The sequence below is a fragment of the Nerophis ophidion genome, linkage group LG12 (assembly GCF_033978795.1).
Source record: "Nerophis ophidion isolate RoL-2023_Sa linkage group LG12, RoL_Noph_v1.0, whole genome shotgun sequence".
NCBI classification, from domain to species: Eukaryota; Metazoa; Chordata; class Actinopteri; order Syngnathiformes; family Syngnathidae; genus Nerophis; species Nerophis ophidion.
This window is the reverse complement of record NC_084622.1, coordinates 50,590,586-50,617,457: the sequence shown is the minus strand read 5'-3', so window position 1 is coordinate 50,617,457 and position 26,872 is coordinate 50,590,586. Positions and strand designations below refer to the sequence as shown.

At 43.3% G+C, this 26,872-nt stretch overlaps 2 protein-coding genes across 4 annotated transcripts in view; both read left to right on the top strand.

Moving 5' to 3' along the window:
* LOC133563527 (ubiquitin carboxyl-terminal hydrolase 3-like) overlaps positions 1-2,879 on the top strand; it is a 19,403-nt gene extending 16,524 nt beyond the window's left edge. For all 3 annotated transcript variants that reach the window (XM_061917689.1, XM_061917691.1, XM_061917690.1), the window contains exon 10: positions 1-2,879. This exon is cut by the window's left edge and continues 1,300 nt beyond it. The gene's annotated coding sequence lies outside the window, so the exon portion shown is untranslated.
* Positions 2,880-4,474: 1,595 nt separating this feature from the next.
* Positions 4,475-26,068, top strand: LOC133563528 (F-box and leucine-rich protein 22-like). Its single transcript, XM_061917692.1, has 2 exons — positions 4,475-5,016; positions 21,668-26,068. Exons 1-2 carry the CDS (start codon positions 4,679-4,681, stop codon positions 22,014-22,016), a joined length of 687 nt encoding a protein of 228 aa, XP_061773676.1. The 5' UTR covers positions 4,475-4,678; the 3' UTR covers positions 22,017-26,068.
* The last annotated feature ends 804 nt before the right edge of the window (positions 26,069-26,872 follow it).

Here is a 26,872-nt window from a genome sequence, read left to right as displayed (position 1 = left end):
TTCCAGTCTGAGGCATTGCAGGCTCCAGTCCAGACAGAGATGCTGTTGGTCAGTAGGCTCTCTATTGTGCCTCTGTAGAATGTGGTGAGAATGGGCGGAGGGAGCTGTGCTCTTTAAATCTGATGCAAAAAGTGCATGCGCTGCTGAGCTCTTTTTACAAGAGCTCAGCGTGTGTAGGGACCAGGTTATGTTGTCAGTGATCTGCACCCCCAGGAACTCGGTGCTGCTTACCACCTCCACCGCTGTGCCGTTGATGAAGAGTGGAGCGTGGCTGCACTGGTGCTTCCTGAAGTCAACGATGATCTCCTTGGTCTTGTCGACGTTCAGGACCAGGTTGTTGGTTCTGCACCTATCAACCAGATGTATCTCCTCCTCCCTGTAGTCCATGTCGTTGTTGTCACGGATGAGGCCCATTACTGTTGTGTCGTCCGCATACTTCACAATGTGGTTAGTAGTGGAGCTGACGCAGCAGTCACAGGTCATCAATGTGAACAGCAGCGGCAAACTTCAAACTTTGCCAACGTGCACTCTCACAAGCTACATTTACTGCAAGCATATACTATCCATCCATTTCCTACCGCTTGTACTTTTCAGGGTTGTGCTATCCCAGCTGCATTCAGGCGGAAGTCGGAGTAAACCCTGGACTTGTCACCTCATTGCAGGGCCAGCACAGATAGATAGACAACATTCACTCTCACACTAATGATCTACAATTTGTCCAGTCTGTAAAGTTGTAATTTAGATTATTTTGTTCTGTAAAGTTATTTTATTAAAATGGCCACACTCTCTGTCAGCTACTTGGACAAATAGCAAGCAGATTGTAAGCAACATGTAAGGTGACGATAAGCCTTTGTCTCTGCCACACACACACACACACACACACACACACGGAATGAGTCAGCCATCGCTTTTTTTCCTTAAAAAAAGAACGTGCGAACTCGTAAGCAGCTGCTGGTGGACTCAATTTTAAATGGCTATGTTATTCTCCTCTGACGTTTTATATCCACACCACTTTTAATGAGCTCATATTGCCACATGATGTTTGCTCACCCACAAAACTAGTTAAGGACATGGTGGCACGGTGACTCATTGTACAGAATGTACTATAGTCCCAGTCCTGGCATTTCCCAATATCCTCAGTTTTGTGTTCTCAGATAGCAAATAGAACAGGACATGACTGGCAATGGAGTTGGGGGTTATGACTCTGCTCTAATGGTATGTCCTTTGCACTACAATTGAGCAATTTCTAACGCACACCAAGTGGCCGATTCACCTTTGAAGAAGTGTTGAGTAACAGCATGTGACTTTCACTCACACTGAGGACTTCTTCTTTTGGAAACCTTAAAGCCACTGTAAGAATTGCATTGTGTATGTTGGATAATGAAGTAGGTCAGGCTGTACTGTACTTCTGCAGTCCCGCTTGAGCAAATACTGTACCAGCCTCACAGCATCAATCGAAACTCAACGATGTGGTCAAAACCGCTAGATCAAGGGTCCCCAAACTATGGCCTGCAAGCCGGATCCAGTCCAGCAGTGTCTGCAACACATCCCAAGTTAAAAAAAATATATATATTTTATTTTTATTCTTTATTTTTACAGTCTGTCCTTTTGTTGATGTAGATGCCCATCCCAAGGATTGGAGTAGGTTTTTGCTTAGGTTGTTCTCCCCTTTCCACACTATAGCTACAAACGTTTTTAAACAGTTTATTTTTATGCCCCACCACAATGTATTTGACATAAAACAATAGTGTGTAGAATTTCAGCCTTCTAAAATGGCACTTTCTTTTTTAATATATACTTTTTCAAATTTTCTTGTAATCAAAGCATATTTTCGGCATATTAGATGGAATTTTTACCTGGCATGTTTCGACTGTCATCTGCAGTCTTCTTCAGAAAGGTCACCTGACCACAGTGTAGTACCCGCACTCCTTTACTATGAAGCCATACTGTTGTAACACACGGCTTGGCATTGTCTTGCTGAAATAAGCAGGGGCATCCATGATAACGCTGCTTGGATGACAACATATGTTGCTCCAAAACCTGTATGTACCTTTCAGCTTTAATGGTGCCTCCACAGATGTGTGAGTTACACCCTATACCATCAAAGATGCTGGCTTTGGAAGTTTGCGCCAAAAACAATCCAGATGGTTCTTGTCCTCTTGTTCCGGAGGACACACCGTCCACAGTGTCTAAAAACAATTTGAATTGTGGACTCCTCAGACTACAGAACACTTTTCCAGTTTGCATCAGTCCATATTAGATGAGCTCAGGCCCAACAAAGTGTTTCTGGGTGTTGTTGATAAATGGCTTTCGCTTTGCATAGTAGAGTTTTAACCTGCACTTACAGATGTAGCGACAAACTATAGTTACTGACAGTGGTTTTCTGAAATGTTCCTGAGCCCATGTGGTGATATCTTTTCCACACTGATATCGCTTTTTGATGCAGTACTGCCTGAGGGATAGAAGGACTGTAATAACATTGTTTATGTGCAGTGATTTCTCCATCTTCTCTGAACCTCCACGGGCCGTAGATGGTGAAATCTACGGTGAAAATCCCTAAATTCCTTGCAATAGCTCGTTGAGAAATGTTGTTCTTAAACTGTTGGACAATTTGCTCACGCATTTGTTGACAAAGTGGTGACCCTTGCCCCAACCTTGTTTGTGAATGATTGAGCATATCACGGAAGCTGTTTTTATACCCAATCATGGCACCCACCTGTTCACCTGTGGGATGTTCCAAATAAGCGTTTGATGAGCATTCCTATACTTTCTCAGTCTTTGTTGCCACTTCTCCCAGCTTTTTTGAAACACGTTGCAGGCATCGAATTCCAAATGAGCTAATATGTGCAAAAAATAAAGTTTACCAGTTTGACCATTAAGTATCTTGTCTTTGCAGTCTATCCATCCATCCATTTTTTACCGCTTATTCCCTTTTGGGGTCACGGGGGGTGCTGGCGCCTATCTCAGCTATAATCGGGTGGGAGGTGGGGTACACCCTGGACAAGTCGCTACCTCATCGCAGGGCCAACACAGATAGACAACATTCACACTCACATTCACACACTAGGGCCAATTTAGTGTTGCCAATCAACCTATCCCCAGGTGCATGTCTTTGGAGGTGGGAGGAAGCCGGAGTATCCGGAGGGAACCCACGCAGTCACGGGGAGAACATGCAAACTCCACACAGAAAGATCCCGAGCCTGGGATTGAACCCAGGACTGCAGGACCTTCATATTGTGAGGCAGACGCATTAACCCAGGGGGTCAGGAACCTTTTTGGCTGAGAGAGCCCTGAAAGCCAAATATTTTCAAATGTATTTCCGTGAGAGCCATATAATATTTTTAACACTGAATACAACTGTCAGGTTCAAACACTGATGACATCTATTAAACAGACAAGAAGCAAGAAATTAAAAAAAGACTGGATTCAATTTAGCTCAATGATGAGGAAGCCGTAGACCTGTACTCTTGTACAGTGTCATCCCACGCTCTGACGAGAGAATTCTACACCTCATTTTTCATCTGGACTCTCCCAGATTACAACAACTAAATGCGTGCATCTCTTATTGTTTTTAATAACACTGTTATTCTGAAGCTAACCAATAATAAATAAAATACTTTTGACCATTAATGCGATAAAGGTGAGGTAGAAACGGATGGATGGATTCAAATGCATGAGAATGTTTAATATTTTGAACGTTATTTTCAACACTTTGATTACCAGTGGAATTATTAATTACTTATCGTGTTAAGCAACGTCTAAGATAAGCTAAGATTTATCTGAGAGCCAGATGCAGTCATCAAAAGAGCCACATCTGGCTCGAGAGCCATATGTTCCCTAGCCCTGCACTAACCCCTCTGCCACCGTGAAGCCCGTCTTTGCAGTCTATTCAATTGAATATAGGTTGAAAAGGATTTGCAAATGATTGTATTCTGTTTTTATTAACGATTCACACAACGTGCCAACTTCACTGGTTTTGGCGTTTTGTAAATAGGTGTTTTTTTGAAGCCAGAAAGTTGCCATCTAATGTAATATAGGTTTTCCTCGTCTGTTATCTGCGTTTTTCCTCCAAAATTAAACAACTGACTAAACATCCTCCAAGTCGGGTGATTCCCTCCGTTTTTTTTGTAGTACATGCAGTTTTATAGTTAGCACACGTTTTATTTGTCGCCCTCAATCATGTGCATGTGCAAAAGTGTCTGCATGAACTACAGCCTCTTGTTTGAGTACTTCATGGACCGTCCATTGAACTGATGAACATTGGAAGACACTAACAATAACATCATTCTGCATTGAGAGAAAGTCAAGCAATATTGAAGTGGAGAAGGGTTTCTAAAGCGAGTGTGACATTGTGTGGAGGTTTCAGTGTGTGTGTGTGTGTGTGTATCAGATAACTAGGCCAGGACAGTGTAAACATCTGCTTCACCCCAGTGGGCTGTTGGCCGCCTGTTGAGAGCCGTGACAGATGGAAAGGGAGCGTGTGGCTCAAACACTTCCCTCTCTGACTGCACTGGCAGTTGTCTTCCCAAAATAGCCTCCCCTCCACAGCCTTATATGTGCAGGCCTGCAGCACGCGCCCGAGGAGGCATCATGTATCTAGGCCACACAATACGAGCTGCAGGCTCATTGTTGCTGCTTACCATCAGGCCCGTCTGCGTCTCAGGGACCAGGCCTCGCCATGCATCTCCACCAGCTCAACCGTGAGTGTCTCCTGCACCTTTTCTCCTTCCTGGACAAGGACAGCCGAAGGAGTTTGTCTCTAACCTGCGAGCGGCTGCGTGACGTCTTCCTGGACCCCCGCCTGTGGAACCTGCTCCATTTTTGCTCGCCCTCTGAGCTGAGGAGAGACAACTTTGTTCTGGGAGTCTCCTTGCGTTACCTGTCCGTCTGCTGGTACTCCAGCAGGGTCCTGAAGGTGTGCAACATCGAGGACTGGCTTAAGAGCTCCTTCCAGAGGGACATCTGCAGCAAACATGAGGGATTGGTCAGCACCTTTCTGGCTCATGTCTGCCGCATGTGAGTGTGTGTGTGTCTGTGTGTGTCTCTGGCTTTATCCTATCATTGCATGTTCAGTCCACTACAGAAAATGGACAAGTACAATCATGCAACATTCTCAAGGACTGTGACGCCAAACCACTGCGCCATGCAATAACTATGCATTACGCAGGCCACTTCATTAGCAACCTGAGGGTTCCAAGTTCGATCCCATCACAGTCACTGCCGTTGTCCTTGGGCCAGACACTGTGGTCTAACTGCAGTTCGAAGATGTAGATCAGGGGTGTCTAACTCATTTTCATTGAGGACCACATCGCAGTAATGGATGCTTTCTTTTTATATAAATTCACATTATGCATGCGGGTAATAACCTGTGATTAATCAGCCATCCATCCATTTTCTGTCGCTTGTCACTTTCGGGGGGAGGGGGGAGGGTGCTGGAGCCTATCTCAGTGGCATTCGGCGGAAGGCGGGGTACACCCTGGATAAGTCGCCATGGCGTGGCGCAGTGGGAGAGTGGCCGTGCGCAACCCGAGGGTCACTGGTTCAAATCCCACCTAGAACCAACCCCGTCACGTCCGTTGTGTCCTGAGCAAGACACTTCACCTTTGCTCCTGATGGGTGCTGGTTGGCGCCTTGCATGGCAGCTCCCTCCATCAGTGTGTGAATGGGTAAATCTGGAAGTAGTGTCAAAGCGCTTTGAGTACCTTGAGGGTAGAAAAGCGCTATACAAGTACAACCCATTATACAAGTACAACCCATTACATTAATCGAAATACATATGCATTTGATTATTCAATTTTTTTTTTAATGTACAACTTGTTTTAAAATCATAAATAAAAGTGACAAGCAGATATTTAGCTCACACAACTAGTTTTGTAATACAGTATATAATAACATCACAAAATAAAAGAACGAATGCATTTAGTAAAATAAAATAAAAGTACTCTATTGAAACCAATTTTTTCCAGGCTTTCGTGGTCCATATAAACTAATGAGGCAGGCCTCAACTGACTCCAAGGCCTTGAGTTTGACACCTGTGATGTAGATGATGGGTTTCACTATGTAAAGCGCTTTGAGTCTCTAGAAAAAAGCGCTAAATAAATATAATTCACTTCACTTCACTTGGACACTGTTATGCCATTTAAGGATTTCCTTTTCAAAGATATACTCTCGCGGCTGTGTTGGAGCCACTATGGATTGAACTTTCACAGTATCATGTCAGACCCGCTCGACATCCATTGCTTTCGGTCCCCTAGAGGGGGGAGGTTGCCCACATCTGAGGTCCTCTCCAAGGTTTCTCATAGTCAGCATTGTCACTGGCGTCCCACTGGATGTGAATTCTCCCTGCCCACTGGATGTGAGTTTTCCTTGCCCTTTTGTGGGTTCTTCCGAGGATGTTGTAGTCGTAATGATTTGTGCAGTCCTTTGAGACATTTGTGATTTGGGGCTATATAAATAAACATTGATTGATTGATATTGCTTCATTTTAATATGCTGGTAGATATTGAATACAGATTATCAATGTAGTTGCAGCACTGCTGAGAGTTGTTTCTAATATTTAGGTATCTCAGTTAGATAGGGATGGGTGCTATTGCCTAAAATCTATATTGCAATAAACATTGCAGCCTCTTAGGATAACGATACATGTAATCATATATTATTTGGCATAGAAATGATAATAGAAGCATTTCAAAACCGGTTGCAAAGGCTCCCAGTTAAAGCTGCGGTAACATATTGCATCATTTTCTTTATTTTGTCAAAACTGTTATTAATCTAGTTGCTAATTTACTGTTAATATGTGGTTACTTTCTGTTGTAATATAGCTTTTTCTACACTGCTGTTACAATATAATGAGCAATTATTAGTCTGTTGTTTCCATTACTTATTGGTGATATTGCAAATTTGGTTATCCAATACCAAGTAGTAACAGGGGCAGAAGTTGTCATACTGATACTTAAAATGACCTTAAAATGTCTTAAAATTTTCAAGATAATTGAATGATTATTTAAATCGTAATTATAATCAGAATATAGTCCGAAGAGTTAGAAAATGGATACAATAGGACAAAAACACAGGATTGCTAAAGAACTAAAGTAGTGGTTCTCAACCTTTTTTCAGTGATGTACCCCCTGTGAACATTTTTTTAACTCAAGTACTCCCTAATCAGAGCAAAGCATTTTTGGTTGAAAAAAAGAGATACAAAAGTAAAATACAGCACTATGTCATCAGTTTCTGATTTATTAAATTGTATAACAGTGCAAAATATTGCTCATTTGTAGTGGTCTTTTATGAACTATTTGAAAAAAGAGATATAAGAATAACTAAAAACGTGTTGAAAAATAAACAAGTGATTCAATTTTAAATAAAGATTTCAACACATAGAAGTAATCATCAACTTAAAGTGCCCTCTTTGGGGGTTGTAATAGAGATCCATCTGGATTCATCAACTTAATTATAAACATTTCTTCTCAAAGAAATAAAATCTTTAACATCAATATTTATGGAACATGTCCACAAAAATGAATATTGCATTGTTGCATTTCTTTTCACAGTTTATGAAAAGACATAATTTTTTTGTTGAAGTATTATTCAATAAATATATTTATAAAGGATTTTTGAAATTTTGCTTTTTTTTTAGGATATTTTAAAACAATCTCACGTACCCCTTGGCATGCCTTCAAGTACCCCCAGGGGTACGCGTACCCCCATTTGAGAACCACTGAACTAAACAGAAGGAAAAACTACCATTGTCTCTTATTTAAACCATTTGGGTCTTCATCTTATAGTCCTCTGTGTCCTGGGACTTTTTTCTGAATTAATACTAAAAACAACAGAAAACTATTTTATGATAATGAAAAATTTTGTTCAGATACCTTTTACTGATACTATACTTGCCTTTGTTTACATTCAAGTGCTCTAGGTTTGCGGTTAGCTATGTTTTCTTGTAACCTCTTAATATGTAGTGTTTAGCTATTCCTTGTCCTCTAGCCCTCCAATGATAAGGTAACTTGTAAAAAAAATAAAACGTAATTTATTTGCCACCATGGAGACGAGGATGCTAGACTGCGTTGAAGATACGGTTATTCGTGTGTCGCTTTCAAACTTAACGGACAAAGCTAGAATGTGTCATCAACACGCAATATCAGGATATGACAATATCATTTAAAGCGCTATCATTTATATCATCTATATTACGCAGCTCTAATAAATCGTAAGTGCCAATCAAAGCAAAATTCAGATTTTTTCCTCAAATACCGTATTTTTCGGACAATAGGGCGCAGCACCGGATTAAAAGTCGCAATGCCGATGAGATGGTCTATTCAGGTCTTTTTTTCATACAAAACGCGCACCAGATTATAGGGTGCATTAAAGGGGTCTTTTTTTTTTTCTAAATGTAAAACACTTTCTTGTGGTCTACATAACATGTAAGGGTGGTTATTTGGTCAAAATGTTGCATAGATTATGTTTTACAGATCGTCTTCAAGCCGCTTTCTGACAGTCGCTTCAGGATGGATGGTCTTATTTATGTGGCTCACCTTCGGCAGCGTCTTCTCCCCGTCATCTTTGTTGCAGCGGTGTAGCGTGCAAGGACGGGAGTGGAAGACGTGTCTAAAGATGGAGCTAACTGTTTTAATGACATTCAGACTTTACTTCAATAACAGAGCAGCATCGCCTCATCCGTGGCTCACTAGTGCAATAACAATGCCGGAAATGTGTCCCGTGAAAAAACGTCCGATCGGAACTCTCTAATAACTAAAGTTCCGTGGGTGAAATATGTAAACTGACAACAGTTTTTAGCGCTTTGATAGCTAGTCTACTGACAGATATAAGTACGAACTTTACGCTACTTTATATTAGAAATGGCAACAGGGGAATTTGAATGTCACATAAGAAGGTAGAGAAAAAGACTACGGCGTCTCCACGGACTACAATTGCGGACATGCACGCAATTCCAGGACTTATGCAGATCCCAAAGACAATCAGCAGGTACCAGAAGGTAAGAAAAGTTGCTTTTGCGTAATATTGCGAAACAAAACGCCAGATGATATGTCTTACCTTATACACACACCATAATAATACTCGTCATGGGCGGTCCCTCGAACGAGTATGATGATCCTCATTGTAGGGGAGTATCCTTTTATGGTGGATGCCTGTGCGTAACTTTATCGCGGGGAGACTGGTGCACAGACAGTCACCACACGATCCTTGACAGAATCGAGTCAGAGTCCAATGGCATGGAGTCCAACATGACTGGGGACCCTTTTCTGCTGCAGCCTTCTCCTGCCATCGCAGCCGTTGTGGTAGTTCTTAAAGGCCTACTGAAAGCCACTACTACCCACCACGCAGTCTGATAGTTTATATATCAATGATGAAATATTAACATTGCAACGGCCTTTTTAGTTTACTAAATTACAATTTTAAATTTTCCGGGAGTTTCATCTTGAAAACGTCGTGTAATGATGACGTGTATGCAATACGTCACGGGTTTTTAGGAAATATGAGCGCTGCACACACACACAGCTAAAAGTCGTCTGCTTTAACGGCATAATTACACAGTATTTTGGATCTGTGTTGCTGAATCTTTTGCAATTTGTTCAATTAATATTGGAGAAGTCAAGGTAGAAAGATGTAGGTGGGAAGCTTTACCCTTTAGCCACACAAACACACGGTGATTCCTTGTTTAAAATTCCTGGAGGTGAAACTTTACTATGAATCAGAGCGCGGTCAAGCCAACATAGATCCCGACCACATGTCGACCAGCAGGTTTCGGTGAGAAAATTGTGGTTAAAAAGTCAGTTCTTACCGGAGAAAAGCTTAGCTTGTGTCGTCCATACAGCTGTTGTCGACTCCCCTGAGACACTGCGCGTCAACACACCCGTGTAGACGCCCTTCCGACTATCAGGTACTATTTAACTCACTAAAACACTAGCAACACAATAGAAAGATAAGGGATTTCCCAGAATTATCCTAGTAAATGTCTCTAAAAACATCAGAATCCGTCCCAATGCAATCGCGTTTTTATTCTTTACTTATTTTTTTTTTAATAATTTTTTTTTCTAGTCCGTCGCTATCAATATCCTCAAACACGAATCTTTCATCCTCGCTCAAATTAATGGGGAAAATGTTGTTTTCTCGGTCCGTATAGCACTTTTTTTTAGAGGCTCCCATTAAAAACAATGTGAATATGTGAGTCCACACACGTGTGTCGTCATCGTCTGCGACTTCCGGTAGAGGCAGGGCATTTCTCTAGTTGCAAACTTTATCGTGGATGTTCTCTACTAAATCCTTTCAGCAAAAATATGGCAATATCGCGAAGTGATCAAGTATGACACATAGAATGGACCTGCTATTCCCGTTTGAATAAGAAAATCTCATTTCAGTAGGCCTTTAAATCTACCTTCTTCCGCCTGCTCCGCCGTTGAGGTCTTCACTGTATCCCTGGCTAGGGGGCAGTCAGGTACTAGGCCTTAGCCAAGGGCCACCTGGGTTAACAGTAGTGAAGGGGTTAACCTCCTAGTTCCCCAAGACCCCACTGCCGGATGCACTTAACGTCATGCCCAGGACACAATAATCCTCGTTTTTTGACACACAGTACAATCCATCAAGCGGTGCGGCTTCATAGCTTACCGAAGTCGTTCTAAAAACATTTGGACAGATATTTGCGCACCATGTGTAATGTTCTATATCCTCTGTGGAACATTTAAAATGTTGGTGTTGTTTACTGGCATCATATTGCAGTCAGACGTATCTCTTATGTGTGACTGCCATCTACTGGGCACACTTATCTTTACACCAGGGGTGCCCATTACGTCGATCGCGAGCTACCAGTCGACCGCGGGGGGTGTGTCAGTCGATCTCCAGCCAGGCTTTTAAAAAAAATAGACCTAAAAATTAGTGATCATCAATCTTCACCAAGACGTCACTTAAATGACATTCATGGGACCGGAGGGTCTTGTGAGATGACGCTGGCTGCTGCAAGATCATTATTATTAAAATATGACCGAGAGGAAGGCGAGAAACACTTTTTATTTCAACAGACTCTCGCGCCGTACCTTCCGTCAAAACTCTAAAGGCCGACTGCACATTTCCTATCTTCACAATAAAAGCCCTGCTTCATGCTGCCTGGGCTAACTAAATACAGAGTCTCGGAAAACTGGCGTGCACAAGCGATCCCTCAGAAAGCTGGCGTGCACATCACTTGTGCACGCCAGCTTTCCGAGACTCTTATTTTGTTAGCGCAGGCAGCATGAAGCAAGGCTTTTATTGTGAAAATAGGAAATGTGCAGTCGGCCTTTAGAGTTTTGACGGAAGGGACGGCGCGAAAATCTGTTGAAATAAAAAGTGTTTCTCGCCTTCCTCTCTGTCATTTTTTCATAATAATGAACTGGCAGCAGCCAGCGTCATCTCACAAGACCCTCGGGTGCCGTGAATGTCAATCAAGCAAGCTACGGAATTTGCCGCCAATGTTTTTCTTGTAAAGTGTATGGAAGCTGGATGAATTAGATGCCAAAAACCAACCACTTTCATGTGGTATTGTACAGAAAGGACAACTTTTTTTCTCCTCCATTTGAAAATGTGGGCGTTATCATCATTACTGTCTGATTCCAATCAATGCAAGTCATCAGAATCAGGTAATACACCAACTTATATTCTTGTCTTCGTGAAAGAAAGACATCTATATGTGTTACACATGCTTGTATTATCATTAAACACATTTAACTTGTTTACAAAAATGTCTCTTTCATAAATAAATAAATATAAATGATATATATAAATGAGGTAGATCCCCTCGAGTTGGTCAATTGAAAAGTAGCTGGCCTGCAGAAAAAGTGTGGGCACCCCTGCTTTACACCATCTACCAAATAAATTGCTTCGAGGTCGGTAAGCACAACCAGAACTATGCCGTACAGTAGAAAAAATTGAGAAAATTAAAGGATTTTAAGTGCGCCTTATAGTCAGAAAAATACAGTACTTCATGAATGTCGGTAATTGATCAATTGAGGACCGACTTTTTTTTAAAATGTGGTGCAAACTAACATGTCTTCCATTAACACAAACAAGTACTGAAATGGTTAGTCACCGCCTTGTGCTTAAGGTAAATACATGATATATTTGGACTGAGCAGGCCGGCGTGTCGTCGGTGTAATTTTAGCTGCTGCTGGTGACGAGGAAGGAAATCATTATAGGCAGCGTGTGCCTGAGCATTAGGAGGAAAACAGTGCGACACTTGTGAAGGACACGAGTGAAAATAACAGACGTGTAATTATCTTTTCGTGAACGATGCGGCAGTAGCTGCATTTGATCGGTCACTGGGAGAAAAAAAAAAAAGCACTTCCTGTCAAAGTGAGAACACACAGGCTGTCAGGCCTGCAGAGGCGTAATGAGCACTTTCATGCACCTCCGGGCAGCCGCAGAGAGGTGATGTGCACGCAGGGACTCCGCAGCTGCAAAGACAAGTAAGAAAGAGATCGAGCGAGAGAGAGAGAGAGAGAGAGCCTGAATGACCCTGTGTGGGTTTCCTGTTTGCTGAAATCTGAGAACCCGCACATGAGCTGCGAAACCAGTCCGAACTGGAACCGCCTACTTTGTCTGGCTCTTCTATTTTGACGCCTTTGAGCCTATCGCGCATAGCATACTGATAGACCCCTCCCCAAACTGTCCAGAGCTGGGTGCACATGACAAGGAGGGCTGGAGGGCTGGGTGCAGACAGGCCCTGATGGGGGTGGGTGTGGGAGGGGGGGCCTTCAAGAGCCACTCGGAACCGAGCTCCGCCCAGTCTGTGCACGCAGGTGGAGCTTACAATTGGCTCTTTGTTGTTGTCAGAGGAACCAACATGTGCATCTGTCCTTTCCTGCCTGCTTCTCCCCTCCGTGAAGACCTCTCTCAGCGTCTCACGCCTTTTTATGGAAGAAGCTGTATAGCGTCCACTCCCTCGTCTCCTCTTTTTAATGCATTTTCCAGCGAGATGACCACGACACTGCCTTTGATTAACGTGCAAACAAAGTATCAACACACAGCGTGAGGTGGGTGGTATATGCGGCACTTTGCAGCGTATTAAAATTCCACACGGAGATAAATGGAGGCTTTCTACTACGAACCAGCGGGAACACAAGCATGCCTTGTCCGGGTAGTCCGGATAGTCTCAGAAGCACACAAAAAGAGGATCCAAAGTACCGTATTTTCCGGACAATAAGGCGCACCTAAAATCATTTTTGTCTTCTCAAGACTCGACAGTGCGCTTTATAACTCGGTGCACCTAATGTTTGGAATGATTTTGGTTGTGCTTACCGACCTCAAAACTATTTTATTTGGTACATGGTGAAATGACAGTCCGTCACACATAAGAGATACATGTAGACTGCAATATGATGGCAGTCACACACATACTTGCAAACCCTCCCGATTTTCGCAGGAGACTAAAAATCTGCCGGGTCAACCATTTTCCCAAATGTTTCCCGATTTACGGCCAGACAGCAGCATTGGGGGCGTGCCTTAAAGGCACTGCCTTTGGCGTCCGCTTCTCCTCCATACAAACAGCGTGCCGGCCCAGGCCCATAACATATCTGGCTCATACACACACGTAAGTGAATGCCATGCATACTTGATCAACAGCCATACAGGTCACACTGAGGGTGGCCGTAAAAACAACTTTAACACTGTCACAAATATGCGCCACGCTGTGAACCCACACCAAACACATTTTGGGAGAACATCCGCACCGTAACACAACCTAGACACAACCTAGAACAAATACCCAGAATCCCTTGCAACACTATCTCTTCCGGGACGCTACAATATACACCCCTGTTACCAACTCAACCCCCCCCCGCACCCATCTCCCGAATTCGGAGGTCTCAAGATTGGCAAGTATGGCCACACATAAGAGATATGTGTAGACTGCAATATGCAATATGACTCAAGTAAACAACACCAACATTTTATATGTTCCATTAAAAATATAGAACATACACAGTGCCCAAAAATCTATCAAAATGTTTTAGTACGACTTTGGTAAGCTATTAAGCTACTCAGCTAGATGGATTGTACTATGCTTCAACATACGAGTATTATTATGGTGTGTGTATAAGGTAAGACATTATCTGCCGTTTTGTTATTATCCAAAAGCAACTTTTCTTACCTTCTGGCACCTGCTGATCTGTATTTGGGATCTGCATAAGTCCTAAAAAATTGCGCACATCCACCTTTGTAGTCTGTACGTACCAGCTTCTTCTTTTTCTCTGTTATGGGACATTCACCCTCCGCTATTGCCATTTCTAATATAAAGCAGTGTAAAGTTCTTACTAATATCTGCCATGAAAGCGCTAAAACATACTGGTATAGTGAGTTTACATTATTCACCCAAGGAACTTTAGTTATTAGAGAATTCTGGTGGGACGGTTTTTCATGGGACACATTACTGGCGGATGAGGAGATGCTGCTCGGTTGTTGATTGAAGTAAAGTCTGAATGTTATTAAAACAGTTAGTTCCATTTTTTGACGCTTCTCCCACTCCCGTCCTTGCACGCTACACCGCTACATCAAAGATGACGGGGAGAAGACGCTGCCGAAGGCGAGCCACGTAAATAAGACCGCCCACAAAACGGTGCATCCGGAAGCGGCTTGAAGATGATCTGTAAAACATCATCTATGTAACATTTTGATCAAAGAACCACCATTACATGTTATGTAGACTACCAGGAAGTTTTTTATATTTAGAAAAAAAATTTAATAAATATAACTCCTTTAATGTGCACTACTGTGATGAAGTGGCGACTTGTCCAGGGTGTACGCCGCCTTTCGCCCGATTGTAGCTGAGATAGGCACCAGCGCCCCCCGCGACCCCAAAAGGAATAAGCGGTAGAAAATGGATGGATGGATAATGTGCCCTATAATTCGGTGCGCCTCCATCCATCCATTTTCTACCGCTTATTCCCTTTTTGGGGTCGCGGGGGGCGCTGGCGCCTATCTCAGCTACAATCAGGCGGAAGGCAGGGTACACCCTGGACAAGTCGCCATCTCATCGCAGGGCCAACACAGATAGACAGACAACATTCACACTCACATTCACACACTAGGGCCAATTTAGTGTTGCCAATCAACCTATCCCCAGGTGCATGTCTTTGGAAGTGGGAGGAAGCCGGAGTACCCGGAGGGAACCCACGCATTCACGGGGAGAACATGCAAACTCCACACAGAAAGATCCCGAGCCTGGATTTGAACCCAGGACTGCAGGACCTTCGTATTGTGAGGCAGACGCACTAACCCCTCTGCCACTGTGAAGCCCTCGGTGCGCCTCATATATGAAAAAAGATAAAAAATAGACCATTCATCAGTAGTGCTCTTTATAATCCAGTGCTCCCTACGATCCGGAAAATACGGTATAACATGTTGCAAACAATCACTTCCAACCTGAATATGAACTTGTCTGCATAATTTTGAGGAGATAAAATAAGCGTTCAGAAACCAAATAGGACGTTATTGAGGTAATTGTAGTTCTTTTGGGAAATGTCACAAGGCTCACAGTGTGCAATTATTATTTGATTCATAGCAGCCTGAACACGTCTTCCATGGAAAGAAAAAATAAAGAGGGGATAATCTTATTTCTATAATAAAGCTCCCTTTGCTGTCCAAAAATATCCACGAGAATTATAATGTGACCTCTGTCCTTAGAGCGAACCAGGTCACCATTCCTCAGATCCCCTCCAACACGCGAGGAGCAGTAACAACATGTGCTCACACTGTATGACCCCTGACCTTAGTGTCACATATGTACCAGACGCCCTGCCAAGTCAGCAGGGTCCTTCATCTGACGGATAGGAATCGTCCCAAAAAGTGTGAAAAACATGTGACTGCTTCAACACAGTAAACAAAAACGTGGGGAGATATTTTGGACACGTGGGGATTTTTATCACCTCAGCGAGCATTTTGTTCAAAATCTATAGGATTGTTTATCTTCTTAAGAACTAATACTATTGGAAAAACTATGACTGTGAGAAAGCTCGGGCAAAAAATTGTTGACCCTAACTTTGACCTTTGCTCGAAGGTGTCAAAGTCAAGGCCAGCGGGCCCACGAATGAATTATCTATGGGCCCCGGGATGATATTTGATCAGTATTAGAATCGGCCCGCAGGCCACAGCCGCCTGCTGCTATTTTTGCGCGCACCAGTACTCCATCAGTGTTGGGGCTAGGACTTTTCAAAATGCGGCCCCACAGTACATTTTTGAGGTCACACTTTTTTGTAACCCTTTTGAAAACAAATGATAAATGTCCTATATATATATATATATATCCATCCATTTTCTACCGCTTATTATTCCCTTTTGGGGTTGCGGGGGGCGCTGGCGCCTATCTCAGTTACAATCGGGCGGAAGGCGGGGTACACCCTGGACAAGTCGCCACCTCATCGCAGGGCCAACACAGATAGACAGACAACATTCACACTCCCATTCACACACTAGGGCCAATTTAGTGTTGCCAATCAACCTATCCCCAGGTGCATGTCTTTGGAGGTGGGAGGAAGCCGGAGTACCCGGAGGGAACCCACACATTCACGGGGAGAACATGCAAACTCCACACAGAAAGATCCCGAGCCTGGATTTGAACCCAGGACTGCAGGAACTTCTTATTGTGAGGCAGACGCACTAACCCCTCTGCCACCGTGAAGCCCATATATATATATATATATATATATATATATATATATATATATTTATACATATACATATATATATACATATACATATATTACAAATATGTGCTACACTGTGAACCCACACCAAACAAGAATGACAAACACATTTTGGGAGAACATCCGCATCGTAACACAACATAAACACAAGAGAACAAATACCCAGAATCCCATGCAGCCCTAACTCTTCCGGGCTACAATATATACCCCCCCAACCCCGCCCACCTCAACCGATACACGGAGGTAGGTGGGTGTATAATGTAGCCCGGAAGAGTTAGGGATGCATGGGATTCTGGGTATTTTTTCTGTCATGTTTATGTTGTGTTACAGTGCGGATGTTCTCCCGAAATGTGTTTGCCATTCTTGTTTGGTGTTGATTCACAGTGTGGCGCATATTAGTAAGAGTGTTAAAGCTGTTTATATCACAACCCTCAGTGTAACCTGTATGGCTTTTAAACAAGTATGCCTTGCAGTCGCTTAAGCGCTGGGTCAGCGGCCACACACTAGATGTGGCCGGCCGGACAGCACTCAGAGAGCAAAGTATTAAAGCGGACGCGAATTTCTGTGCCCCTCCCAAAAATCTCCCGGGGCAACCATTCTCCCGAATTTCTCCAGATTCCCACCCGGACAACCATATTGGGGGAGTGCCTTAAAGGCACTGCTCTTAGCGTCCTCTACAACCTGTCGTGACATCCACTTTTCCTCCATTCAAACAGCGTGCTGGCCCAGTCACAAAGTATATGCGGCTTAGATATACAGATACGTGAATGCAAGCATACTTGATCAACAGCCATATAGGTCACAATCAGGGTGGCAGTATAAACAACTTTAACACTATTACAAATATGTGCCACACTGTAAACCCACACCAAACAAGAATGACGAACACATTTCGGGAGAACATCTTCACCGTAAAACAACATAAACACTACAGAACAAATACCCAGAACCCCTAGCAGCACTAACTCCTCCGAGACGCTATAATATACACCCCCGCTACCACCATACCCCAGCCCCCCAACCCCGCCCACCTGAACACCCCCCCAACCCCCCTACAGTACAGTACATATCACAATTGACCACTAAATGATAACACCCGGATAAGTTGTTCAACTTGTCGGGGTCCACGTTAACCATCAGAGTACATACAGTGGGGCAAAAAAGTACTTAGTCAGCCAACGATTGTGCAAGTTCTCCCAACTTAAAATGATGACAGAGGTCTTTAATTTCCATCATAGGTACACTTCAACTGTGAGAGACAGAATATGAAAAAAAAATTCAGGAATTCACATTGTAGGAATTTTAAAAAATATATTTGTAAATTATGGTGGAAAATAAGTATTTGGTCAACCATTCAAAGCTCTCACTGATGGAAGGAGGTTTTGGCTCAAAATCTCACGATATATGGCCCCATTCATTCTTTTCTTAACACGGATCAATCGTCCTGTCCCCTTAGCAGAAAAACAGCCCCCAAGCATGATGTTCCCACCCCCATGCTTCACAGTAGGGATGGTGTTCTTGGGATGCAACTCAGTATTCTTCTTCCTCCAAATACAACCAGTTGAGTTTATACCAAAAAGTTCTATTTTGCTTTCATCTGACCACATGACATTCTCCCAATCCTCTGCTGTATCATCCATGTATACATTTAGGTATAAACTCAACTCGTCGTGTTTGGAGGAAGAAGAATACTGAGTTGAATCCCAAGAACACCAAACCTACTGTGAAGCATGGGGGTGGAAACATCATGCTTTGGGGCTGTTTTTCTGCTAAGAGGACAGGACGATTGATCCGTGTTAAGGAAAGAATGAATGGGGCCATGTATCGTGAGATTTTGAGCCGAAACCTCCTTCCATCAGTGAGAGCTTTGAATGGTTTTCCACCATAATTTACAAATATATTTTTTTAAATTCCTACAATGTGAATTCCTGAATTTTTTTTTCACATTCTGTCTCTCACAGTTGAAGTGTACCTATGATGAAAATTACAGACCTCTGTCATCATTTTAAGTGGGAGAACTTGCACAATCGCTGGCTGACTAAATACTTTTTTGCTCCACTGTATATGCATGAGTGTATGTATGCATATGTACTTGTGTATGTACAGTATGTGTATGATTGTACAGTGAATGTGTATGTACTGTATTTGCGTCACTTTAATGATCCGAATTAGAGAGGAACATAAAAGTATGCACATTGAAAAAAACAGGGAGTCGTCATGAGAGAGAGAGTCTTATGTCACTTTTTATCTCTCGCCTTCATGTCACAGTCAGCAGGGGGAATCTCCCTTAGTGGGCGGTTTTATTCATTTGTTTCAATAAAGGACTAAAAAGTGATCACGCCACATGTGCGTGTGCACGTGGCACGCAATAAGGTTACTGGGGCAGCGCCCGCCACCCTCCACTGGAATATGTTTGGCTCACATGTGGCAAAGCGGTGAGATTATGTAAGTCTTTATGTAAGCTGCAATAGCGGACATGAGCGACATGCCTCTGCCACCGGCGTGCCTCTTGTCAGCGCCGCGCTGCCACCGCCAAATATGCGTGGCGATAAAATGAGCCCTCGGCCAAGTTGTAATTCATCAAACATCCTGTTATTGTGCGGCCTGTGAAGATGAAACACATACATCAGGGGTCAGCAACCTTTTTGAAAGCAAGAGCTACTTCTTGGGTACTGACTAATGCGAAGGGCTACCAGTTTGATACACACTTAAATAAATTGCCAGAAATAGCCATATTGCTCAATTTACCTTTAATAAATAAATCTATACATGAAAAACTGGGGGCTTCACGGTGGCAGAGGGGTTAGTGCGTCTGCCTCACAATACGAATGTCCTGCAGTCCTGGGTTCAAATCCAGGCTCAGGATCTTTCTGTGTGGAGTTTGCATGTTCTCCCCGTGAATGCGTGGGTTCCCTCCAGGTACTCCGGCTTCCTCCCACTTCCAAAGACATGCACCTTGGAATAGGCCCCTCCCACTTCCAAAGACATACACCTGGGGATAGGCTCCTCCCACCTCCAAAGACATGCACCTGGGGATAGGTTGATTGACAACACTAAATTGGCCCTAGTGTGTGAATGTGAGTGTGAATGTTGTCTGTCTATCTGTGTTGGCCCTGCGATGATGTGGCGACTTGTCCAGGGTGTACCCCGCCTTCCGCCCGATTGTAGCTGAGATAGGCGCCAGTGCCCCCCGCGACCCCGAAAGGGAATAAGCGGTAGAAAATGGATGGATGGATGGATGAAAAACTGGGTATTTCTGTCTGTCATTACGTCGTACATTTTTTTTTCCTTTTACGGAAGGTTTTTATGATGAAAAAAGCACTTAAACGAAAGGTTTAAAAGAGGGGAAAACAGGGAAAAAATTAAAAATAAATTTTGAAACATAGTTTTTCTTCAATTTCGACCCTTTAAAGTTCAAAATTCAACCGAAAAAAGAAGAGAAAAACTAGCTAATTCAAGTCTTTTTGAAAAAATTGAAAAAGGAATTTATGGATCATCATTAGTCATTTTTCCTCATTAAGATTAATTTTAGAATTTTGATGACATGTTTTAAGTAGGTTAAAATCCAATCTGCACTTTGTTAGAATATATAACAAATTGGACCAAGCTATATTTCTAACAAAGACAAATCATTATTTCTTCTAAATTTTCCAGAACAACATTTTTTAAAGAAATTCAAAAGACTTCGAAACAAGATTTAAATTTGATTATAAAGATTTTCTCGATTTGCCAGAATCCATCCATCCATTTTTCTACCGGTTATTCCCTTTTGGGGTCGCGGGGGGCACTGGCGCCTATCTCAGCTACAATCGGGCGGAAGGCGGCGTACACCCTGGACAAGTCGCCACCTCATCACAGGGCCAACACAGATAGACAGACAACATTCACACTCACATTCACACACTAGGGCCAATTTAGTGTTGCCAATCAACCTATCCCCAGGTGCATGTCTTTGGAGGTGGGAGGGGCCTATCCCCAGGTGCATGTCTTTGGAAGTGGGAGGAAGCCGGAGTACCCGGAGGGAACCCACACATTCACGGGGAAAACATGCAAACTCCACACAGAAAGATCCCGAGCCTGGATTTGAACCCAGGACTGCAGGACCCTCGTATTGTGAGGCAGACGCACTAACCCCTCTTCCACCGTGAAGCCCGAATATTTTCTTTTATTTTAATCATAATAAGTCTGAAGAAATATTTCACAATTATTCTTCATCGAAACAGAGGCTAAAATGAAGAAATAAATTAAAATGTATTTTTATTATTCTTTACTATATATATATATATAAAAAAAAAAAAATACTTGAACATTGATTTAAATTGTTAGGAAAGAAGAGGAAGGAATTTAAAAGGTAAAAAGGTGTGTTTAAAAATCCTAAAATCATTTATAAGATTGTATTTTCTCTCTAAAATTGTCTTTTTGAAAGTTGTAAGAAGCAAAGTAAAAAAATACATGAATTTATTCCAACAAGTGAAGACCGAGTCTTTTAAAATATTTTTTTGTATTTTCAAATTCTATTTGAGTTTTGTCTCTCTTAGAATTAAAAATGGCGAGCAAAGCGGGACCAGCTTGCTAGTAAATAAATAAAATTGAAAAAATAAAGGCAGCTCACTGGTAAGTGCTGCTATTTGAGCTATTTTTAGAACAGGCCAGCGGGCGACTCATCTGGTCCTTACGGGCGACCTGGTGCCCGCGGGCACCGCGTTGGTGACCCCTGACACATTATATTCCCAGAGGGAGGTGGTGGAGCGAGGCCTTTATTGCCGAGCAGATCATATTGCTGCCTTCCTGAGCTTCTCTTTTCATCATGTGTGTCAATACCTTCCTCTCTTTCATGGCGTAAACACGCACACGCTCCAAGCAGCAACTGTTTACTTAAGACTAGTCCCTCTTTACACAAACTAATCCCCTCCCGCTATAAGACGTGCGGCGCGTGCAAGGTGAGTCAGAGCAGTAATTGTGGTGTCTTAACTCTGCAGGTGCCCGAACCTGCTCTCCTTGAAACTGGCTGGCTGTGGTCACATCACAGATCAGGATGTCGTCTCGCTGTTGCAGAGCTGCAGGAAGCTGCGGCGCCTCCAGCTGGAGAACTGCGTCCGCGTCACGGACCGCATCCTGGACGGCTTGGTGGCTCACGGCGCCGCCCTGGAGGAGGTGGAGGTGGACTTCTGCAGGAACATCACACCGGAGGGGCTTAGGTTGGTGCGGGAGAAGAGGCCTGGCATCCGACTGAGCGCGGAGAGGAGCGCCACCATGATACCAGACAGCAAGCCTGAGGAGAAGGTGGCGCTCAGGAGAACCTTGCAGAAACTTCTGCAGTTTTACTGAGAGCAGAGCGCATGTTTTTACAGGAATTTGTTTACAAAAACCCAAAACCAGTGGAGTTGGCATGTTGTGTAAATCGTAAATAAAAACAGAATACAATGATTCGCAAATCCTTTTCAACTTAGTAAGTAATGAAACAGTGAAGGTTACTCGAACGTCTCGTATGCCACATGACCTCTCAAGAGGTTTTCAGAGTGTCGTATACCAATGGATAGGTACCAAATTCAGTACTTTTATAGGAACTGACCTAATCCTGTTGGCATTACTCTGTATCGAGTCACGTAAAATTATGCCATGCAAATAATGCATTTCAATACTTTCTGTTGCTCGGTTGCAAACTACACTGCACTTGGCAAGGAAACAATCCATTAGGTCAGGGGTGCCCACACTTTTTCTGCAGGCGAGCTACTTTTCAATTGACCAACTCGAGGGGATCTACCTCATTTATATATATCATTTATATTTATTTATCTATGAAAGAGACATTTTTGTAAACAAGTTAAATGTGTTTAATGATAATACAAGCATGTGTAACACATATAGATGTCTTTCTTTCACGAAGACAAGAATATAAATTGGTGTATTACCTGATTCTGATGACTTGCATTGATTGGAATCAGACAGTAATGATGATAACGCCCACATTTTCAAATGGAGGAGAAAAAAATGTTGTCCTTTCTATACAATACCACATGAAAGTGGTTGGTTTTTGGCATCTAATTCATCCAGCTTCCATACACTTTACAAGAAAAACATTGGCCGCAAATTCCGTAGCTTGCATCACTTGTGCACGCCAGCTTTCTGAGGGATCGCTTGTGCACGCCAGTTTTCCGAGACTCTGTATTTAGTTAGCGCAGGCAGCATGAAGCAGGGCTTTTATTGTGAAGATAGGAAATGTGCAGTCGGCCTTTAGAGTTTTGACGGAAGGTACGGCGCGAGAGTCTGTTGAAATAAAAAGTGTTTCTCGCCTTCCTCTCGGTCATATTTAATAATAATGATCTTGCAGCAGCCAGCGTCATCTCACAAGACCCTCCGGTACCGTGAATGTCATTTAAGTGACGTCTTGGTGAAGATTGATGATCACTAATTTTTAGGTCTATTTTATTTAAAAGCCTGGCTGGAGATCGACTGACACACCCCCCGCGGTCGACTGGTAGCTCGCGATCGACGTAATGGGCACCCCTGCATTAGGTAGTACTCAGCCAAACTGCCTCTGGGTAATGTTGCAATTTTCCTTGCCATTAAAGAAAGTACACCTGATATTAAACAGTGTGACTCCACTTCTCCAAAATGCACTGGTTTGATGCTAATTCACATTGGCTTTGCCATAGTCATGCTGCTGATTAGCATTAGCGATTTTACAAGCCGATTTCAACACCTCCAAATTTGGTATTTAAAACTACAACTAAGATGACTGTCCAATCAAACAGCAGGTGTGTAATAAGTACGATACTTACTGACTAAACACTAAGAATGGATTAGCATATTCAACTTTATGGCAGAGACTACTTCCTAGCTAAGGCAACACACGAGTTCAGAGTTGTGTATAAAGAGAGTATGGCCAACTAAACAACAGGCGCCATGACTGCTACCAAGGATGTTGTTTTGAAGTTGGTTTTTCTGTCGATATAAAACAAAATAAAGCATCTATTATTTTGGCGAAATTGGGACTTTAGTGTGAAGTATGCAGGAATGTACAGTGTGAGTAATTTATTTGCATTTGCGACTAAAAATAGGTTGTGCGAGTATAAAAAATTGGCGCACATGTGCGAATACAGATATTAACCTTTTAATTTACATTTAACTCCAAAAATAAATACATGGACAAGTGATTGGACGGCGTGGCGCAGTGGGAGAGTGGCCGTCTGCAACCCGAGGGTCCCTGGTTCAAATCCCACCTAGTACCAACCTCGTTGTGTCCTGAGTAAGACACTTCACCCTTGCTCCTGATGGGTGCTGGTTGGCGCCTTGCATGGCAGCTCCCTCCATCAGTGTGTGAATGTGTGTGTGAATGGGTAAATGTGGAAGTAGTGTCAAAGCACTTTGAGTACCTTGAAGGTAGAAAAGCGCTATACAAGTACAACCCATTTATCATTTATTTATTTATCATTCACAGATGTGTAAGTTACCCATGCCTTGGGCACTAATGCACCCCCATACCATCACAGATGCTCGCTTTTGAACTTTGCGCCTATAACAGTCTGGATGGTTTGTTCCCTCTTTGGCCCAGGCAACACGGCGTCCACAGTTTCCAAAAACAATTTGAAACGTGAACTTGTCAGACCTCAGAACACTTTTTCACTTTGCATCAGTCCATCTTAGGGACCAGTGAAGCCGGCGGCGTTTCTGGGTGTTGTTGATAAATGGCTTGCACTTTGCACAGCAGTTTTAACCTGCACTTACAGATGTATCGAGCAACTGTAGTTACTGACAGTGGTTTTCTGAAGAGTTCCTGAGCCCATGTGGTGATATCCTTTACACACTGATGTCGCTTTTTGATGCAGTACCGCCTGATGGTTTAAAGGTCATGGGCATTCAATGTTGGTTTTTCGGCCTCGCGGCTTACGTGCAGGAATTTCTCCAGATTCTCTGAACCTTTTGATAATATTACGGACTGTATGTGGTGAGATCCCTAAATTCCTTGCAATGTTGTTCTTAAACCGTTCAACAATTTGCTCACGCATCTGTTCACAAAGTGCTGACCCTCGCCCCATCCTTGTTTGTGAATGACTGAGCATTTCATGGAAGCTGCTCTTATTCCTGAGCCCATGTAGTGATGCGAACGTTGTACAGATCCGTTGTGGTGAAGAAGGAGCTGAGCCGGAAGGCAAAGCTCTCAATTTACCGGTCGATCTACGTTCCCATCCTCACCTATGGTCATGAGCTTTGGGTCATGACCGAAAGGATAAGATCACGGGTACAAGCGGCCGAAATGAGTTTCCTCCGCCGTGTGGCGGGGCTCTTCCTTAGAGATAGGGTGAGAAGCTCTGCCATCCGGGAGGAACTCAAAGTAAAGCTGCTGCTCCTCCACATGGAGAGGAGCCAGATGAGGTGGTTCGGCCACCTGGTCAGGATGCCACCCGAACGCCTCCCTAGGGAGGTGTTTAGGGCACGTCCAACCGGTAGGAGGCCACGGGGAAGACCCAGGACACGTTGGGAAGACTATGTCTCCCGGCTGGCCTGGGAACGCCTCGGGATCCCCCGGGAAGAGCTAGACGAAGTGGCTGGGGAGAGGGAAGTCTGGGTTTCCCTGCTTAGGCAGTTGCCCCCGCGACCCGACCTCGGATAAGCGGAAGATGATGGATGGATGTAGTGATATCCTTTACGCACTGATGTCGGTTTTTAATGCAGGACTGCCTGTGGGATCAAAGGTCACGGGCATTCAATGTAAGTTTTAGGCATTGTTGCTTACTTGCAGTGATTTTTCCAGATTCTCTGAACCTTTTGATGATATTATGGACCGTAGATGGTGAAATCCCTAAATTCCTAACAGTAGCTTTTTGAGAAATGTTGTTCTTAAACTGTTCGACAATTTGCCCACGTATTTGTTGACAAAGTGGTGACCCTTGCCCCATCCTTGTTTGTGAATGACTGAGGAAATAATGGAAAGTTGCTCTTATACCCAATCATGGCACCCACCTGTTCCCAATTAGCCTGTTCACCTGTGGGATGTTCCAAATGAGTGTTTGATGAACATTCCTCAACATTCTCAGTCTATTTGGCCACTTGTGCCAGCTTTTTCAAAAACATGTTGCAGGCATCAAATTCCAAATTAGTTCATATTTACAAACAATCAAGTTTACTGGTTTGAACATTAAATGTCTTGTATTTGCAGTCTATTCAATTGAATATTGGTTGAAAATAATTCGCAAATGATTGTATTCTGTGTTTATTTACTATTTACACGTGTCAACTTCACTGTTTTGGGGTTTTGTATATTATTATAGTGTTTAATGGCTTTTGTGTTAGTGTATCCTTTTTTCTACACTCACAGACACCCTCATGTCCTCATACAAGTGTCAATAAAAAGTGAGAATTCCATTTTTTGAAACAAACATGCTGTTGACCTCATTAATGAATTCCACAAACTTTTTCAAGAAAGTCTAAATGCACTTCTTTTTTTCAAAGTTTATCAATCATCCATCCATCCATTTTCTACCGCTTATTCCCTTTTGGGTTCGGGGGGGGGGGGGCGCTGGCTCCTATCTCAGCTACAATCGGGCGGAAGGCGGGGTACACCCTGGACAAGTCGCCATCTCATCGCAGGGCCAACACAGATAGACAGACTACTTATGTAGCCCTAAATCACAAGTGTCTCAAAGGGCTGCACAAGCCACAACGACATCCTCGGCTCAGATCCCACATACAGGCAAGAAAAAACTCAACCCAATGGGTCAATGAGAACCCCCCCCGCCACATCGAGTGGATCTAGCATAATATTGTGAGAATCCAGTCCATAGTGGATCTAACATATCAATCAATCAAAGTTGATTTAAATAGACCTTAATCACTAGTGTCTCAAAGGGCAGCACAAGCCATAACGGCATCCTTGGCTCAGATCCCATATAAGGTCAAGAAAAAAAACTCTAGGAGAACTCTCGGAGGGGACCGCAGATGTGAGGATCCCCCCACGGGCGACCGGTGCAATGGATGCCAAGTGGATCTAGGTAATACTGGACTATGTTAGATCCACTATGGACTGGATTCTCACAATATTATGGTAGATCCACTCGATGTGGGGGGGGGAGGGGGGTTCTCATTGACCCATTGGGTTGAGTTTTTTCTTGCCTGTATGTGGGATCTGAGCCGAGGATGTCGTTGTGGCTTGTGCAGCCCTTTGAGACACTTGTGATTTAGGG